Genomic DNA, 21,853 nt, shown 5'->3' on the forward strand with positions numbered 1-21,853 from the left:
ACGCATAATGTGTATACGCACACGCATAATACCTTTATGCATGCGCATAATACGTTTACGCATGCACGTTTAATATATAACAAACGGTATAAGCTAAGCTAAAAGTATCTATTTATCTATTTCAGTTAATGTTGCAGATTGCGTTGTTCCTTAATCTTCGAATTGGATCCGGCTTATTATTTTTTGCAGACTGTTAGGGCAATTTTATAAAAGTAAGCTTGAACTTTCAATTATGTCAAAAAGAATTTCTGATTCTGGAGCTGCCAAAGGATCTACAAAGCGAAACCATGTTTCGATGTCCATCAAACAAAAAGTGGAATTGCTGCAAAAAATGGATAAAGGCATATTCTTTGTTTCTCTAACCATTCCGAATTGTGTTTATCAATTTCACACTGCTCTGTGGGGGAACATCGTGGCATGCAATGAACTGGAAGTTAATCTGTCAGCACTATCCTTATCTTCAGGGCAGATGTTATTATTTTATTTGGCTTATAATTCCTTATTAAATGCAGTATTTCATCTCGATGTAATCAGTCTTTGATATGATTTAAATCAAATTCCTCTTCATTATAAATATCACGAATACACATCAAATAATTTTCTGGTTGCAATTTTCTAATTTCGACTATGCATAATGTATGCTTTATGCATGCATGCGTTGAAAGAAATGTTTAATAAAGTAAACAAATAAATATTAAGCTTTTTTTTTTTTTTTTTTTTTTTTGTAAATTTTGATACTCTTTAGATCATAATTGCTCTTTATTTCATAAATTATGGTTTCATATTTTTAATTTTATAATTTCTGCATGCCATCTTACCAGATTTAAACTGATGATCTATAATCCTGAAAAACCGATAATCCAGAATCGCTGAAGTCCCGACAAGTCCAGATTAAAGACTTTTGACTGTATTAGATTTCAGTGTTATACCTTATAAAATTGGTATACCTAAGTGGAAAGTGTGGAGGCGGCATAGGCAAGTTTTTAATATCAAGTCGTACCCAACGTCGAGCATCTTTTAGAGAATAGTCGCAATCCTCTACATCTAACATATCATAAATCTGAGCTGTTCGATCCTGAAGATGACAGAAAGTAATCATCTATTTTGCTGTCATACATATTCGTAAAAAAAGGCACCTAATACAAACAGTAACGAAAACTGAAGACACACTATAAAAAAATACATTTTACTCAAACAGAAGCAAGACCAATAACTGGGCAGTCAATTACTTTCACTGTTTCGGAAACATACCCCTCACCAGGTCTTCCCCCTTTCTCTGAAATAATATCCTCCTTTACATACTCTGTCAAGGTAATTGTGGTGTTTCATTCCAAAGCTTTGCAAATAATTTTACTGATAGCAGCGCAAAGCAAATGATAGCATTTCGGAAGGGCATGTATATGCCCGGGGCAGTTAATGCATCGGCTGAGCAAGAATGCTTCACTTGCCAAATTGATTAACTCCATAAAACAAGAAGTTGAAAAAAATGATAAAATATTATATGCTGTTTTTTAAAATTCTTTTCAAATTAAAAATTTGAAAATGTGATGTAGACTGTTATTGCAATAGCCTGTTTGATTTGACAACATTTAGAAAGTATAAGATGCAATATACTTGGAGTAGTTATTATTATTATACTTTTTTCGTGATTGGTGGAGTTAATCGATTTGGCAAGTGAAAGTAAATTATTAATTCAAATTCAGTCTTTGAATTATTCTTTTATTACAGAAAAATGTCATCATATAAATATATGTTTTATTAAAGAGTTTAGCACAAATGAATAATAACTATTCTGCTACTCGTATTATTAAGAGTATTATTACCTTATTTACATTGCATTATCATCATTATAAATGATGCCATCTTTGTTACCTGTATTTGAGCTCCCATCCCGTCGATTTGTCCTTAAAGTTTTATAATACTCGCGTTTAATAGGAGGAATAAATTTCAACAAGTCCATCATATCTTTCCTCTTGTCCCTATTCTACCCATAGAGCTGTAATATACTAGAGAGAGAAACGGCAACCCTGAAGGGAAACAGGAATACGAACCACGTGACATTTGGTGCATTTCCCAGATCGTATTTCCCGCGAATCTTCCTTACCATTACAGTTCTATGGAGAATTTGTGAGAAGCAAGTGTTTTGCGTGTAAGCGCATTGTTTCGGACTTCAAAAATGATACTTTCGTGCTCCGCATATGGATGTAATTCCAGATATGTGAAAGATTGAGGAGTAACATTTCACAACTGAGCTTTTTCTAATGTTTTAAAACCTAATTTTATAAAATGTAGAGGTTTTTTTATCCACTCTACTTACCTTTTTCTAATAAAAAATAGATTTTCTAATTTTATATAATATATGCATACTTGAAATAACATTTAAATAAAAGTATCTTAATATATATGTATGTTTCTAATAACTGTTTTCTGAAAAAAATGTTAAAATTTTAGTAATACAATATAATTTTAATTAGTCTAGTATTCTGCTTTGGCGACATTTTTTATACGCCAACAGACTGCTTTGAATGCGTTTGTTTATATATTCTTTGCGTTTGCTCATGCGGACATGTGCGAAGTAGTAATGTATGTATTTAATACTTGGTAATGTTGATGTAACACTGTGTAAGAACTGCATAAAATTATGTTTTTTTTAGGGGGGGGGACATGAATGACTTTATTTATATCCTTTTCTTGCATCCAAATATAACAAATTTGTTTACCTTCAATCACGTATTTTCTTTCTTATATCATGTTTCTGGCATTTATTCAAATATTAATAATTTGTTAAGTATTAAGAAAATAGCAATTATATAGCAGTTAAATTTCAAAACTTTAATAATTTTAAGTTTCTTTTTAAAAATAATGAACATTATTTAAATTTTACCTTCTAAAATTATTTTAAATAAGTGCGACTACATTGTGAAACGTGCATATATATATATATATATATATATATTGCTAGTAAAAGGAATATATATATATATATATATTTGCTAGTAACAGGAAGTCTTAATTTACCACCTTTTTGTTTCATAATTTAATTATTTACCACTCTCTCTCTCTTCCTTTTAGCTTATATCTGCTATATTGACATTCATTTTTAGTTCATTTTATTTAATATCTTTCTCACTTTGATTTGCCTACTCTGTAGTTCTCTGTAATACACCGTATTAACACTAAATTTCCTTTTCGTATTAACATTAAATTTCCTTTTCGTATTAATATTAACTTTCCTTTTTGTACTATTTTCTGTTTTCACTCATTCTTCTTATGTTATCTATTTTTTTTTTTTTTTTAATTTTTTATTCTGTCCTGAGTACTAAAAAGCCTTCTTTTTTATTTATTTATTTTACTTATTTATGTTTTAGTTTGCTATTAGTTTATTATTTATTATTTAGTTATTAGTTTATTCTCTCCAGTTTTTTTAATTTTATTTTAAATTCGGTAGACGCCGATGGACATATTGCAAAATATTATTCTACAGCATGAAAATTATTTAAATTTTAAAAATTAAAATTTAAAATAAAGTTAAATTTTAAAATAAAGTGTTCAATTTTAGGGAAATTATTAATTTTGGCTGGTGTTTATCGATCTAACCTCTTCTGCAAATTCAACGGCAGCTTCTGCGAAATGATGTCTTTCCAAGTTCGCATTTCGAACTGAGAGAAAAAAATCGCCAGCCATGGCGATAGTACGCCAAAGTCTGGATTCAGTTCCATTTCATGCCCAAACTCCTGCAGCTCATTCCTGTGCCACTTTTTCACCCGGTTTTGAATGGCGATGATCCGTCTAGTATATAACAGGTCTATGATTCTACCTGTTGGATGCAACTAAGGCTGGATCACATTTTTTCAGAGATAGTGGTCTACCTGCTACACTTTTTTGTATATTTATGGCACTAAATTCAGTACCTTCATTGAAGTCATACTTAAATTGTATCAGATGGGGTTTCGACTTTTCTAATTTTATCCAGCTCATTTTGAGCCAACTGACATCCCTGTAACTGATACCTTTCTATTATTGATAGAATTTTCTAAAGTACTTGTAGAGAAAAAGTTTTGATGCTTCATTTGAACCATATGAAATGGTGCTTTCTTTTTACAGGTTTTTATTATATTATACCAATCATCTGACAAAAAGATATTCTGAACTTTTTTTGCTCAAGATTCGATGATAGCAAATTGTGAATCATTAGGCAAGTAACTGTGTCCACTTTCTAGAAATTTGGTTTCAATTGATTCAGCTTGTATTTCTGTACTTTGAAGCAATTTCAATAAACTTAAAACAGTTTTAATATTTCTATTTTGTCCCGTACATGAGTCTGAGTAGGTTATTATATTTTTACAGTTTTTAGCACAAATCTTTATATACTTTACTAAACATGAAGAAATTTCCTGAGACCAGCGAGATCCCTCAGTTTCTGGCCAAACGAACATGTGACTTATATTTTTATTAAAATCATGGCATCCGAAATGATAAACATACAGGTTTTGTTTATAGTGAGCTATCGACATAGTCAATTTTGGAAAAGGTAAAGCTTTTTCCAAGTCAAAAGAAAATATAAAAATGTCTTCAGATGCTGCCATCCGATCTGTAGCCATATGACTACGAGCCTGTTCAGCCTTTTGCAAGTGAGTGTCCTTTTTGATTTTTGCCATTCTCATTTCTTAACTGTCTGAAGACTCAATTTTTATTTGTAGATAATCACAAGTTTTGCATGTATCTTTAGATAGTTGCTTAAAATGCAAATTAAATTTAGTCGAGAATACCTTGTAATAATATTTTTCTTTTACTGGTTCTATATTTTCTTCTGTACATTGCGCGATGTGGAGTTCGTTCATTTTCTTAATATTTAAGTTCGGATTTAAGTATTTTCTCCTTGGGCTATAAGCTCTTCATAGTGGCTTGTGTATGCGGGAAACGAGTTTATATGTTTTATAGCATATGTTTCATCAATTTTGTTACCTGGAACATGGCGAACACAATGATCAATCAACAATGAAACTTGTTCCTTACAGCAGCAGTCGTATAGTCGCCCATTGCTTATCTGATAGGTATCCTTAAAATATTTTTTGCAAATCGAAATACCATCTTTTCGGAGTCTTCGAAAATAATACGTGAAAGAACATGATCTCGGAATTTTACTGTTATCCTTCGGACGCCTTCCTTTTATTTCTTTGACTTTAATGCACCCTCTTAAAAAAATATTTTGCTCAACTTGACTCTCTAACTGATAAAACGCCTCCATGGCAGTTTTCTTTCATCCGAAATGATTTTTTCATTGCACTTCTGAAGACATCGACATGGCAGATCTGCAAATGTTTTTTCAGATATTAAACGTCCACTTCTATTTTTGTATCCTAAACCTTTTATTCTGTTATGCTTTTGGACATTTCGGTCCCATTTACTAGAATTATGGCTTCTTTTTCATCTAGTCGAATTATTTGCTGCGATTTTTTCATCGCTGTGATCAGATGACGAATCCGAATAAATACAAAATCGTTTTCTTGAGCCGAGCTTTTTGCCAATAATTTGTATTGAAGAACCATCCGGTTGATTATTTTCCTTTCTCAAATAATTCTTATTAACATCTTCCATCTTAATGTTATAACAATTTATTAAAAAAAAAAAAAAAAAAAAAAAGAATTCACAATAAAATTGAAATTTATAAGTATCTTCACTTCACTTCACTTGTGGCAGTTTGAATACGACTAATTTATATTTTATTTTTCTTGTGCTTAGTTTGTGTGAGCGATAATAGCTCTCGTCTAACGGAATAATGAAATTATACGAACAACTTACAGATGTCTCCGTAGGAGAGGAAAAATAGTGCAGCGGGTTAAATAGACTTTTATTATGATATAAATACATTATAGTATGGAGTTAATCAGAGAGGCTTCTGACATAAATTATTTATTATTCAATGGCTAAAACGATTTTGTCATTTAGTGGTGTTAATACTTATTATTTGAGAAATTTGTTTTGAATATGTACAGTTAGGAGCTAATGAAGTGCTTTGATATTAAAATTTAATAAAATTCCAAAAATGGAGTTAATCGATTTGGCAAGTGAATCATGCATACATAAGCACATGGCAGTTAAGGGGTTAAGGAATGTTCTCTAAACTTAAAAAATGATGTAATAGTAATAGTTTCTACATTTCTCCCATATCCAACAGCAATGTTGAATATGAGAAAATGTTTTCAAAAATAAAAATCTCTTTGCAGAAATATAAAAAATAAACTCAACACTGAAATAGTGAAAGTAGAGCTTCAAATCTGCACAAATTACAGATAGAATGACGATGACAGTGAATTGGAAAACATGCTTGTGTATAACAATGTAATAGAAGTTTTAAACGACATAGTTCTAATTGAAGCAGCTTAAAATGACAAACAGGTAGCAGTAAACCAGTTTTCTTTTTTATGAGTAACAAGAAAGTATCAATTTTTCTTTACAGTATCACTATTATTTTTTAAAAAAAGAGTGAATCTCCAGTTTATGTTAATTTGGTGAACCCCCGACTGCAATCCACGTTTTTGTTTCAAAATCAATTTACGTCAATTCTCCCTCTGTTTTCAGTTTTAGTCCAATTATGTTTCTGCTATAATGTTTCCATTTTCTTACAGTTTCAATGGAATAAAAATATTTTATTTTTTTAAATAAATGGAAAATATGGGCTAAAATGTTTCAAAATGCCAGTCAGCTGAAATCACAAAATTTTTTTCATGAAATAGCAGAACAAATAACAACTTCTTTACAAGAGGATGCTATTTTATTCCTGTTTTGATTCTGAGCTGAATTATGTTTGATACAATTTTTCCTATTTGAGCTCAAAGAAAATGATCTTTGAAGTAAGGACGAATAATACAGCAAAAATGTTTCAACATGCCCAATTAGCTGAAATCGTGATTAAAATCTTCACTGAAATAGCAATAAAAATATGAGCAGAAGGTTGTTTTCTCCAGAATGAATTTATATATGTAATGTTTTAAACTTAACAAAAATTAGAAAAATTTTGAACAAGAATGTGATGAAATTATGCTGAATCTTAGAAATGAGAGAAAAGACCATATACGAAAATGAGCAATTCTTAAAAAATACATATATTTTATATGCATATTTATTGTTCATATTTTAAAGGATGAAATATGTATGTACATATAAAGTAATTAAACTGTAAAGGAAATTTAAAATAAAAAAAAGTTCTACATTGTTTTCTAGATTAGGACTATGAAATCCTATATAATTTTTTTTAATTATGAAATCCATTATGCAAACATAAAAATAAATAAAATTTATATTATGTATGAAATTGTTATTAAATTAATAAAAAAAGGGTTGGAAAACTCTTTGCTCCTTACCATGAAATTTTTAGTGCTACACCCATCATTGTCCCATGTAAAAACTACCATCCTTTTTGAAAAATAATTATATCAAGTAGCTACTTATTTAGCAGTAATAAATATCTTTCTATTAACATTTGTTTTATTTTTCCCTTTCAATTTTAGCAATATTTAGGTTTGTTTTAACTGCACATACTTTCTTAACTTTAACTACACCTAATCACCCCCTTTTTCTTTTAGAAAGTTAACTTTGCAGAACACAATTTGGTAATATGTACAATATATTAGGAATATATGCACAATATATATGCATAGCAGTAGTTCTCAACCAGGAAGAAATTGCATAGTTTCAGAGGCAGGGGAACTACCTTTGCTCAAGTTTGGCATTTACCAGCATTCTTTATATTTTTTATTATTTAACTTCTAAAACACATAAAAAATTTTTTTTATCTAAATCAATGTACATCTTTATTTTTAAAATTTTGGAAAGGGGGGAAGATTATGTTCTAGCTATGGTGAAAAAGGTACATGGGGACAGTAGAGAACCACTGATGTTTACTGTAAAATAAATTTAGGTAATTGCTGAATTCTTTTGTGGTGCATGGGCAAAATGTCTTTTTTTATTTTAAAAATTTGGTAACCCTACCTACAAGACAAATATAAGACAGAGCAGACTTACAGAGAAAGAAATAAAATTCATTATCAAATGGAATTTGATACAATTTAGACTTAATTTTACAGTCGAAGAAAAATACTAATTTCTAAATACTGACATCTTTCAATAAAAAATAACAAAATCCAGTCTTCTGCAAAACATATGTAGCAAGAAAGTGAGGAATAAATATAAACATACACAAGTTCATCTCATTCAACTTAAAACCTTGTCACCTTTTGCTCATTCGCAGACAAATTTATGTTTTTGATCACATAACAGATTATTAACCTGATAATAATCAACTAATAGCTTTAATGGGCAACCCAAAAAATTAAACAATAAGGAATATTAAATGGTACTCTTCTGTTATAACGACCAGATTCAGAAATGTATTCATGTGTGTGTATAAAGATATGTGCACATATACATACATGTGTGTATATATACATACGTTTCTGAATCTGGTCCCGACAACAGAAGAATACTAAACTATGGGATTATGTAATAGTTTTTCATTCAATATGCATTTCATTGTCCTGTTAATAACATTTAGCAATAATTTAATTTCAATACGGCTTCTTGCAGACACAGAAAATCTTTTGCTCTGTATCTTTAAGAAAATACGTAGATTAACTGAATACACAACTTCTCTGTAGTAAGAAATACATCAAAAGAAAAAAATTAATCGTCTATTACTCAGTAATTTATCTTGTTTCATTAACCTTTAAATAGTAACAATCTTTTAATATTTAAATGCGTGTTTAGTTTTTATTGCATTACAAATTTCAGAATTAATAATTCATTAAAGTTACCAAAACTAATACAGGTAATTAATACATTAAATAAGATTTAATCAGATAATTATATGATAACAATTCGATGTTATTTTAGAAATACAGTGCTCTGGGGGGCTGGACCCCTTCTGAGATTTTTTTTATCCGCCTAGTTTTACATTAAGGTTACAACAATCAACTTCGTTTAAACAAATAGGAATTTTGAAAATACACTATTTAAATGGAAAATATAAATAATTAACAGCTAAATTTCGTTCAGTATATGAAACTAAATCTTACACTTAAAGGAAAAGGAATATTTAAGCTTATAGACATATGCATACCTCCGACTAGAGTTACTTTTCCTAGACCGCACTTCCTTGACTGTTGATGAGTTACTAGATCGCTTGTGTGAACAAGCGCTCCTCAAAATCATAGAGCATGACGATTGTGGAGAAATATTTGCGTCTTCGACGCAGCACTGATTTTTCATTTTAAAGTAAACATTTAGCGTTTAGTAAGAGGTTTGAAACTAAAATAAAAGGCAAACGTAAAAATCCGTCGACACTCCTATGAAGCTGACTCCCACACACCTTTATTAGTCTAAAAATATCGGTGAGAAAGCAGTATGTCAAATTTAAACGTAAAAAAAAAATAAATAAATAAACCAGATCATAGAAAGGGAAATAAGGAAGTTACAGTTAAAATATGCTTGGAAATTAGGTTAAATGAAATTGAGATTGAGATTTTTCAAATTTTGTTAAAAATTAAAAATTGTTTTCATAATATCATTTGACGCAAATTTAACTTAAAAGTGCAGTAATATTCTTAGACAAACGAGGAAACAGATTGATATTTAACTGCAATATAAAAGAAATATGCGTTCACTCGTACGCACACAGACGACAACGAAGCTTAGAACCAAGGAGGTTAGACCTCCTTGCTTAGAACCTAGCAGAACAGATGCATCCAGTTTTGCAGATGTTGACAATATTAAGTGCTTAACAAGCAAACACAAACACGGTAAGAAAAAAGTAAATTCCTTGGTTTATTTCTCAAAGAATATCACAACATTTTGGAATTCAAAGGTAAATGGACTTCTGTACTTCTATTTTAATATTTTTGCTACAAATACATTCGACTATATATAAATATATACTTTCTTTTCTTCTTCTATTTAACCTCCGGTCCTATTAAATATTCCGAGGTTTTAGTCCTGCAGATTTAAAGCCTATTCTTATTGCTCATTATTGATATCATTAACATACAGTGTCCCAAGTTTTTGCAATTAAAACTTCATGCAGCAGACAGCAAAGAAGAGAGAACTGATTTCAGTGGCAATCTATGACGTCTATCTAGTTTTCGCAACATCTACGATGTTTTCAACACAGTTCTGATTCAAGCAGTCAAATGCTACTGTGAATCCATCAGCGAAGGAAATGCTTTAATTACAGATATCTGACTACATTCTAAAACTCATTCTTTAGAAGTCGTTCAGACACTTCCATTTCCACATCTACTCCCAAATGTTTTGGATTCTTCAAGAACAGAACTCTCAAACCTAGCCTACTTCAGACTTACTTTAACGAGCAACAAAACTGTTGTAATAATGTAGACAAACACGGCAGCATATGCCCCACATTTCAATTTTGTCATGAACGTTGTGTCGCCATATTTCCATTTTTGCTGTTCTGATCTGGCACCGATACAAAGCGGTCAGTTTACTGGGCTGTTTAACAAATAGACTGCTGATCCCATACATGTTGGATTTGGTCTGTGCCAATTTTGACGGAAAACCACCCAAGGGGCATTTTACATATCAATTTACAGATTATTTTACCACTTTATTCTTGATTCTCTATTACTTCTTGAATTATTGGATTCCTACCATTTGCAGACTTTGTATTCCGTTTTAATCAATGATTTGGCCAGAAATTACAATAAAAACAAATAAAACATAAGAGAAAAAATAAACGTTGAATTTTATCATCATAGCAATACATTTTCTTGAATTTACTCATGGATAAGAAAATAATTTTTCTTCTTCAAATATCACCGACTATTTTTAAACAGAGATACAAAATGTGTCACTTCTTGGTCCATATTTCTCAGCTCTAAACTTTAAGTAGTTTAATTTTAAAATCAGATTTTTTTTTATTTAGACAGATTTCCAACAACTTAATTGAAAAAAAAAATTATATTATATCATGCTTTCAGAATCTAGTTTGCATAGTTTAGATACAACTCATATGAAATAATAAGAAATTAATGACGCCACCTATAGCATGGAAGATTTTAATTACTCAATATTTTATTTTTATTGGAAACCTTTCGTAACAATGAATTCCGACTGGACTTAACATTAGTAGACATTATGGAATTAACATACACCCAAACATTGTATTCATCCTCTAGAAAAACATCGCATCGTTAACATTCAACTTATTACATACAAGTGCAATAAAAATGCAAACCTTACTATAACACATGACCCACTTCATTAGTAAAGATAGATTTTTAATGTTGAAATTGTAATCCACTGTTGAAAAGGAAAATGAAAAATAGTATAGGGATGCGGTCTTGAACGCAAACGGAGATAAACGTGTTCTTCAGCAAAGGAGGAATAATGTCACTGAAAAGCGTATCAAATCACGAGCATGGATTTTCCCATGCATTCGCTGCGCGGCTCGGTTTGCTAAGATGTGTACGGGAAAACGAAATTGGGAAAACTCACTTCCATGACTAGATTTTTTTTTTTTTTTTTTTGTGACATTATTCTTTCTTTGCTAGTGAAAGGCTTGAAGTAGCTGGGGTTCGAAAGAGCACCTGCATATTGTTTATTTATATTTTGCTTTCAACATTAGATCATAATTTCAGCAATTAAAAAAAACTATTATTACAAATAAAGTGCGTCTTTTGTATTATTATAAGATTATATTTCTCACAGAACTGACATGTAGTGATAAGCAAGAGGATTATAATGGTTGTTTTTATGGTAGTTCTCTTATAGCTATGATAATGATGAGTTTTTTCATCATTATCATAGATAGTGATATTCATAGTGGCAAAAAGCTTCTTGAGGAATTAAAATCTTTAATATTAAAAGATTATTAATTATTCTTTTATTATTTTATTTGATTTACATATCTGTAGCTATGCAAATGCAACTCCGAAAGCATGAAAATTTTGCAAATAATAAAATCCGAATTTAAAATTAAACTACTGAAAATTTGGAACAAGATGATATGCATTGAATGAATGTTTTTTCTTTTACTTTTCTTTTCTCTTTCTCCCCTCTTAATTCCTTTCCCTAATGCATGCAATATTTTGTTTGTATATTTACATAAAAAAGCCAATGTTTACTAAGAAAGAAAAGTTATTTTTGTATTGGTACATTAAATTAAACAAAATGTATTACTAGGATGGTAAACTATACACCTTTTTCCTACTTATAGCAAAATATTGGGATAACAGCCAAAGAAAGCATCAAATTTTATGAATCGAAAATCATTCAAAATATAAATTTATTCTTATGTAAAGAGAAAGGAAAATTCTTATATATTGTGCAGCAGCTTATGGAAAATTAAAATGAGTTGTTGATATTTAATAAAAATTCGATTTGGTTGGCAGAGACTCAGTAGTACTCAGAGACTAATATAAACATTGATGATTTGATGCCTGAGAGTGAGATATTTTCTTTTCAATGCTATTCCGTCAGCTTACATTTTTCTTCTATCTACGGTATTCTGTTGTAATGAAAAACAATATATTTAATAGTAAATTGTTCTTACTTTATGAAATTTAAGAGTTATTGTTTTATTCTTTCGAGACGATGAAAGCTTAAAAAAAAAAAAAAAAAAAAAAAAAAAACAACTATTTCAAATGTTAATGCTATTTGTTAATTTTAAGTTAGAAATACAGAAATTTTGGAATGTTATTCTTTTACGGAATTTGAGCTAATTCCTCTCCAAGCAAAAATCATATTACTATTTCTGTAATAAAACTGGTGTTTCTCTTTATCTAATCTGGTAAAATGTGATATGGCAAGAAAAATGCTATAATTAAACGGTTTTATTGAACATAATTTCTCGAGTTTTTTTTGTTTGGGTCAAATTTTGAAATTAATTTTTGATCCCCTTCTTTCGTTCGGACTTTCCAAACATATTTCATCTTTATTTTTAAGGTTAACACAATATCCAACAGGAATTTTTTTAATTAAATTTATTAAATGATTTTTTTATTTAATTTTTAATTTGAAAATTTATTGATTTAATTTGTTGAGAGATTAGGTAGTTATCAAAATATTAAAAAATCAGCTATGCTTTTTCCAAGATTTAGCACTCCGGACCTTCCTATATTAGTCGGATGTGCTTCCAATTACACTATAAAGTCCTTCGGCGAGGAAGGAACAAATTCCTTGTATTCTTATCTACTTAAAGGGCGAATAGGAGGAGGAATCAGTAACCTAATCCAGGTTATGCCGAAATACTGATCATTTCATTTTAGTTGAGCGTCTACGTATTTATGGAAGCAGTTAACGCGAAAAATCAGCCATGGCCTGGTTGGGGATCAGCGATCAGCAAATTCTTCCAATTCCCACGGAAACAGACTGTGAGAAAGGAGGAAATTTCTAATAAGTTATTTACTTGCCATTGACTTATTCTCTCATATCCCTCGGTGTTAGGGGACCAAATCGCAAAATTCTGGTGGTGACGAATTATCAGCCACAACCTTTTTTATAGTTCTGGCACCACTGTATAGTCATTATGATTTTTGATGGAGGAAACGTGAAAAATGTGCAATGCCCTCGCTTGGTCTCGAACCATGGGCCTTTCGCATACGCTTCGAATGTTTCCAATTACACCATGAAAGTATGCGGAAAGGAGGAAGAAAATACCTTAGAAGTTTCTGAACAATTTTGATGTACAGAATTGTTTCGATATCTCGCCAAATTAGCGAGATAGCTATTTATACTCAATGTTAAATAGACTTGACCCTGTATTTCTATTTTTCCGGCAGAACATCGTCGGTTCAGATTTTCATGTTACGAGAAAAATACAATTGCACACATAATTTCACTAAAATTGCCCGTATATGAACAAAATGCGTAACAATATATTTCCGAGTTCGTGGAGATAAACTGTGATTTTTGAGCAAACGCAGGTTGGTGTTCACGTTTTATGCGCAGGAATGGTTTGTCACTACGTCCTAAGTTGCAGAACGTTTGATCGCAGACTTTAACGACGAAATTTTGAAATTTCTCAGATGCATTATTCATAAACGACAAGCTAGTAAGTGCAATCGGTAACGCAAATCAAACACCCATTTGCAGGAACATGCTTACGTTTAGCACAGTTTCACCGTGAAGCTCGCGCACAGTTGGAATCAATTAAGACTACAGGTGGTGAGAAGCAGCGATGTGCAGTTATTCTGGCTGTTCTGGTAGTTGGATGAATACTGCCACCGAACATTGTGTTAAAGCGACAAAATGCACCCTACAGCCCCCTGATGTTCTGTTAATCGTTCCTTTTAAAAGTTCATGCCGGAGACTTTTTAATGAAAGAGTACAGGAAATCCTGAACTCGCACCAAAATGAAACATTAAATGTCCAAGTAGTGTAGGGTGTGTGTGTGTGAATGGTTTGTAGAAGCCTGGGAAAGTGTCGAGTCTGAAATAGTTAAAAGATTTTTTAAATCGGGTACATCCAGTGCTCAAGACATGGTTGTAAGGCTAGCTAGCATGCTGTGGGATAACACAACCAACCATAATGATACTGGTAGTGCAAGCAGCTACTCCAGCGGTACCGACAATGAATAAGTTGTGCTAAAGACAGAAAAATGTCCCTTTTTGACGGATAAAAATTTTGTCTCACTGTATGGTACATACTGTTTCCCTTTTAGCTGCTTGCACACCTCCAAAACGAAACAATTATTGCAGATCTGGCTTTTAAATGTACCGGAAAAATGCCTGAAGGGAATAGCAAACGTTAAATTTAAAAACTGTGCAGAATTTTACTCTGCAGAACAACTTCATAAAAAAAAATCTGAAATTTTTTAGATTCAGTTCAACAGCAATATCGCAAAATAGTTTTAAAATGAGAATATCTTTAGAATTTACGGATATAGAGATTCACGCAGTAGAGATAAAAATGTTTTTTCTGTACAACGTTGCCATTGCTTGCTTTGAAATCCTCGAGTTTGTTAATCAAAAATTCATTTAAGTTTTACAAAATAGGAAATCGATAATAAAACAAATTCTAAATTTCAAATTTGGTCTTCCACATACCCATATTCGTAGGAGGATTATGTCATTTCAAAATTCGACGGCTCTATGTACCGTTGTTTTATCACAATGACAGAAATATACATACATTTATGCAGAATTTTTCATTATTTAATTTCTTTAAATATAACACACGGCGATAATACTTTGTGGCAACAGTCTGAAAAGTGATTCGCCATTTGTAGTGAATCGACTCAAAATCGCAAAACGAAAACAATAGTCCTTCAAGGACAAAGCCCCTTTGGACTAAAACACAAATTTCAAAAAAAGTGTATTATCTATAACAAAATTACAATAAAATAAGCAATATCCTTTAACACAAATATTAATTATCCTAATAAATCAATTAACCAACTTCCCGTTGCCTTCTTACAACAAACGTCCAGTATCCAAGAGAAACGCAAGGAGGTTGACTAAAACACAAATTTCAAAAAAGTGTATTATCTATAACAAAATTACAATAAAATAAGCAATATCCTTTAACACAAATATTAATTATCCTAATAAATAAATTAACCAACTTCCCGTTGCCTTCTTACAACAAACGTCCAGTATCCAAGAAAAACGCAAGGAGGTTAGAATAGAAGGAGGGAAGGTTCAACTCAAACGGTGAAGCTTGGCGGCCATGTTCCTGTTACCGTTGTTGATTTTTCCGATAATAATCCTATGTGCTATATCTGACTTCGAATCTAAAATTTTCTGAAGAACACAAAAACCTTGTCTAAAACTTAAAGGTTTATTTAACTGGAATTTCAACACTGATGAAAACTTAACATCATAAACGAAAACTTAACATCTTGGGCGGAAAAAACATTCAAAATGCTTTAAAGTAACAGCTATGCCGGCACGGTGAAGAACACTTTCCCTTAAAAGACAGAATCCATCTAGCCCTTTCGGCGTATATCTCCATTCGCTGAATTCAGACATCCGCTCCTACGTGTTTTGGACTTAAACGGCCGGACTGGAACTGGAACAGGACTGGATCAGGACCGAAACAAGACTGGAACAAGACGGGAACCGGAACAGGACTGGATCCGCAACAAGACGGGAACAGGGCGGGAACCGGAATCTCTCATCCCCTGGCTTCTCCACGGGCAGGTGTATTCTGACTCGAACTAAAAGGAACTGCGGTGCCACTAAGGAAAGCACCTCCTTTTATTGCCGGCGTTTGCCGTTACTACAGGCGATTATGCAAATATTTAACATCCTTCCACCTAAGGAAAAAAAAGAAAAAGAAAAAAAGTGAACTTTCACATCAAAGTAAAACAATGCCAAAGAGCCTTAATATGCCAGTCTGTCCGGCGGAGTTACAGTTCTACCAGATCGTGTTACAGGCCTGACAGATTTATCATCTATGTTGAATTTAAGTTCAGACAAAGAATCTTGTTTTTCATTCTGCAGCTTCACGGGTACATCATTAGTTCCATTATCACTGTACACAGTTGTGGGTTTACCTCTTCGTGACACGAACCGATGAAAAGCCTGAAGAAACACTTCTGTAGATAGAGAAGTCAGCAACTCCAAATGGACCGCTCTATAAACGGCGCATGTAAAAACACAAATCCATGCCTTTTCTTTGTTTCTCAACAATAAAGGACCACAAAGGTCTATACCCGTTACTTGAAATACTGCTGAATCATTTACTCGCTCTATTGGCGGTGGGGCTGATATGTGGTCAACAGGTGCAGCAGAATATCTCTTGCAAGTAATGCATTTACTCAAAACAGAACGCACCGTTCTTCTGCCAGATAACAACCAAAACCTTTCGTTTAAGGTATTCAGTATATATTGTACACCTGCATGTCCTTTCTTTTTATGTTCTTCCATAATTAAATTCCTAATTAATGGATGTTCTCCTGGTAATATTATAGGTGTTCTAAACTCTAACGTGTCATCTCTTCGAAACGCACCAGTTTTAATTCTTACAATTCCCGCATCATAAAATGGACTAAGAGTTCGTAAGCGTGCGTCTTCTATATCCTGAAACGATTCCGATTGAATCAAGCGAATAACAACCTTTTCTGCAAAATCAATTTCATCAACAGCGAGTTCACCTTTCCTTTTTTTCTTATTTCTGCAATTAAAGAAAAATCGTTGAATCCAACAAACAACTCTAACTGTTTTTCGATAGCTAGAAAATCGCTCACTCAAACTAAACCTTTCAGTAGACACTAGAGATGAAACCACTGCCTTTTTTTCTCGCTGGCTATTTCCGCTTCATCAGTTATAAATTCGGCACTCGGCCAATTTTCTTGGGATTTTAAAAGCCAGCTCGGACCCTCCCACCATTTTGACCGGGAGAGTTGGCGAACTGAACACCCTCTACTTGGAAGATCTGCAGGGTTAAGGTGACCAGGTATATGCCTCCAATCCTCCACACGTGTCAAAAGCCTTATTTCCTGTACTCTATTTTCTACAAATGTCCCCCATTGTTCTTCCCTTTTTATCCATGCAAGGACAGTAGTTGAATCTGTCCAGAAAAATATACTTCTGGCCTCAAAGTCTTTTAGAACGTCTGCAGCAAGACGAGATGCAATAGTTGCTGCTAACAATTCTAATCTTACAATAGTAGTTTCCTTTTTACCACAAGGGGAAACTCTAGACCTAGCCTGAAGCAACTGGACTTTAATGGATTCAGGTTCTTCTACACGAATAAAAACTACTGCCGCATACGCTGCTTGACTGGCGTCACAAAAAACATGGATTGAACACTGTTTTGGCTGATATCGTATCCACCTTGGAATTTTAATGTTTTTCAAAAGAAAAATGTCTTTTACCCATTTCAAAAATTTACTTTTAATTTCGGTGTTAACTTCTTCGTCCCATTTTACTTTTGTTTCCCATGTACGCTGTAATAACATCTTAGGTAATATAAGGACTGGACATGTTATACCGATGGGATCAAATACTTTATGGGCTATTGCCAAAATACTTCTTTTCGTAACTTTCTCGAAACAAAGATTTTGTAAATTAGCAACATTTATTTGAAGAGTATCGCCTTGTCTTTCCCATAACAAACCTAATACATTCGCAATAGTTTCTGTTTCTAAACTACAGTCGGTATATTCCCAACCCCGTAATTCAAATTTTCGTTCTGCCATAACATCTGAAGATACTTTCATGAAGCGCTGTAATTCATCTTTACTTCCGACACTTGTTACACAGTTATCAACATAGAAACTATTCATTAATTTAACAATAATGTTGGAAGAATATTTTACATCTGCATCATTTTTCTCCAAAATTGAATTTAAGTGATATTGAATAACAGCTCCAATTAAAAATGGACTACTAGTTACACCAAATACGACTCGACAATGACGAAAATGCTTCAAGCCATCTTCACCCTTTATCCAAAGAAATCGGAGGAAGTTTCTGTCACTAAAATTCAGGCCAATTTGTAGAAAGGCCTTACGAATATCAGAAATCACCCCTATTTTTTCTTGGCGAAATCTATTTAAGATTGTAGGAATAAATGAAATAAGGTTTAATCCCTTTTCAAGACAATCGTTGAGACTCGGAGAACCCTTTGCTTTAGACGAAGCGTCAAATACTGGCCGTAACTTCGTAGTACTATGTTCCTTAACAACATGTCTATGTGGCAAATAATGATGGGGTAAATCTAATTCATTTACGGGTACTTCCTCTATTATGCCCTCTTTGAGCCATTCTTGGAATATATTTTCATACTCTTGGCGAAGATTATCTATTTCAAGTTGCCTAATCGTACCGTGCAACCTTTTAAGCGATAACTCAAAATTATCCGACAGGGGAGGGTGCCCTTCCAACCAAGGCAAAGACACTACAAAGCGGTCATCTTCTATTTTTACAGTATCAAGAAAATGTTGCCTGGTAGCCTCATACAATTCCAATTTAGTCTTTTGTTCGGATGGGTCCGTAATACCAAGCGAGTCGAGGGCCCATAAATCAGAAATACAAGCCTCTTTATTCAACATTGATGTAACTAAGAATGTTGAACCTTCACTATTCAACTCCCCGGTTTTTCCCATAACCGTCCATCCTAACTTTGTTTCAATAGCTACAAGACCGTTTGAAATTTGTTTACGATTCCCCGTTAATAATCGTCCTGCCACATCGGCTCCTATTAAAATTTCTATGGGTCCTTCTAAACGATCTGTTAAACTTATTCCACAGTCAGAAAGCTCTTTAAGCCATATTCCTTGTCCAATAGAAGGTATACTAGTACAAATAACAGGCTGACTTAACGCATCAAAATTACAACTGTAAGAGCCAGACATATTAGATAAATGAATTTTGTAAACTTTATGTTCACACAAACTGGTCGTTGTACCGCCAAATAATGCGTGGCTAAGGTATTCCTTTACCGTATACCTGTAACCCATATCTTGAGCTGCGCTTTGCAGAATATATGACCTTTGAGAACCAGTATCAATTATAGCTCGAGCCGAACGAGATTTTTTATCTCCTTTAATTATTACTCTTATTGTTTGCAGCAAAACTTTAGGAGACCTTGAAGAAATGTTGGCGAGTGTTTCAGCCTGATTTGGAGGCTGTTCCGTTGCCCTTTTCTCACTCATTTGTGAATGGCCCTTACATAGAAAAATATGATGCCTTTTGCCGCATGTAAAACAAACCGTTTTTAATCTACACCTCTTGACAGAATGTCCAGATTTCAGACACAGATAACAAGAGCGTGTCCTTTGGGCCAAAACTTCTCTTTCTGACAACGATAAGTTACGCGCCTGAAAACATTCCGCAGAACCATGATTTATACTGGAACAAAATATGCAGCCTTTTCTAGCTTCATTAGAAGAAGTAAACAGTTCAGCTGCCGTAGGTTTTAAGTGAGGTTCTCTTATCTTTAAACCCGAATTCCCTTTCTTATTACCGTGAGCCAATCGATCGAAAACATTGAAAGATTTAGCTGCTAAAGAAATTCTTTCCTCACTTTCAACTTCACCGCGCAAGAAGCATAAAAGGCGCTCAAGGTCAGATTGCCTTTTTCTTAAATCGGCGTTTTCGCCGGTTAAACTTTCTGATCCTTTACGCGAAAACTTAAGTCTCTCCCAGGTTTTTAAGACTTCATTCGGCAATGCTGATTCTACCAATGGATATAATATCGCACAATATTTGCCTCTATTTATTCCCAATATCTCCAAGGCTCTTAGATTAGATTCGAGTTCATCTTATAGTTTCCGCAAAGAGTGTGTACCTTGTTTTTGAATAACAAGGGTTAGCAAATCACGAATATAAATCTCCGTTAGTAATTCTTTGTTACCAAAACGCGTCTGCAATGCTTCGATTGCGCTCTTGTAACTATCGCCAGTTGGGGGAAAGCTTTTAACTATTTCCTCTGCAGGAGAATTCTTCTCCATAGCCTGTGCTAAATAAGCAAATTTATCATTATTATCTAATGTAGAATCTTTATCAATCTTTTGGAATTGCCCCCAAAATCCTAGCCATTTCTTCACGTTGCCGTCAAACATAGGCAATTTAATCTTCGGATAATGTAACATTTTATTCTGAATAAAGGACGGATCAATTAAAGTTACATTCGGGGTTCCAAAAGTGAGATTTTTTACTTTACTTTCCAGAAGTCTCTACCTATCAAAATATAATTCAGATTCATCTATTTCTTTAATAAGTAAAGTCTCATCTGTAATTTTTTTAAACATTAATTCTCGTATTTTCATTTCAGTATCAAACAAAACTTTAGCTTTCTCGGCAATAACTTTTATTTTAATTAATTTTTCTTCCTGATTAAATTTAGTTTCTTCATTGTCAAATTCATTACACGCTTTACTGAATAGTCTTCTATATTGAGTTCGTGCTACCTTTAAGGCTTCCATGATTCAAAAATAAAAAAGTCGCTTACCTTGCAGACAATATCCTGTCGCTTGATGCCAAATGTTGATTTTTCCGATAATAATCCTATGTGCTATATCTGACTTCGAATCTAAAATTTTATGAAGAACACAAAAACCTTGTCTAAAACTTAAAGGTTTATTTAACTGGAATTTCAACACTGATGAAAACTTAACATCATAAACGAAAACTTAACATCTTGGGCGGAAAAAACATTCAAAATGCTTTAAAGTAACAGCTATGCCGGCACCGTGAAGAACACTTTCCCTTAAAAGACAGAATCCATCTAGCCCTTTCGGCGTATATCTCCATTCGCTGAATTCAGACATCCGCTCCTACGTGTTTTGGACTTAAACGGCCAGGCTGGAACTGGAATAGGACTGGATCAGGACCGAAACAAGACTGGAACAAGACGGGAACCGGAACAGGACTGGATCCGCAACAAGACGGGAACAGGGCGGGAACCGGAATCTCTCATCCCCTGGCTTCTCCCCGGGCAGGTCTATTCTGACTCGAACTAAAAGGAACTGCGGTGCCACTAAGGAAAGCACCTCCTTTTATTGCCGGCGGTTGCCGTTACTACAGGCGATTATGCAAATATTTAACAACCGTTGTGACTTGCGCAAGAAAGTCTGTAATTGCAACATTTTTTTTTTTTTTTTTTTCCTTTTTGAAGCATGTCAGCTTGTGTTGTAAATGGATGCACAAACAGATTTTCGAAAAAGATTCCTGGGATTACTTTTCACGCGTAAGTACTGATTTTCTCTTTTTTATGTAATTTTATAACATATCACAATGTCATGCTGTTTTCTTTCCAGATGTGAAAAAAAGGACTTAATAATAATCAAAATATGTTAAATACATTTTAATGTTTCTGTTTATAGCTGGCATCTTTGTTCCTTAACATACAATGATGTATGCTAGGATTTAAACTGTATAATTTGAACGTT

General features: G+C 32.9%; 1 protein-coding gene across 4 annotated transcripts in view; it reads right to left on the reverse strand.

The window, feature by feature from the left end:
- Positions 1-21,853, reverse strand: part of LOC118184040 (uncharacterized) — a 158,887-nt gene that overhangs the window by 85,471 nt on the left and 51,563 nt on the right. For 2 of the 4 annotated variants that reach the window (XM_085820177.1, XM_085820175.1), the window contains exon 1: positions 9,119-9,423. The exons of 1 other annotated variant lie outside the window; for it this stretch is intronic. In XM_085820177.1, coding sequence (XP_085676303.1) covers positions 9,119-9,267 — 149 coding nt within the window. In that variant the 5' untranslated portion in view covers positions 9,268-9,423. Of the gene's footprint in view, positions 1-9,118; positions 9,425-21,853 lie in introns of those variants that run through there. One more of the 4 variants, XM_085820176.1, reaches the window with a different exon arrangement.

Source organism: Stegodyphus dumicola, chromosome 7 (assembly GCF_044657685.1).
Source record: "Stegodyphus dumicola isolate Sdum_Otavi_A_Nest chromosome 7, ASM4465768v1".
NCBI classification, from domain to species: domain Eukaryota; kingdom Metazoa; phylum Arthropoda; class Arachnida; order Araneae; family Eresidae; genus Stegodyphus; species Stegodyphus dumicola.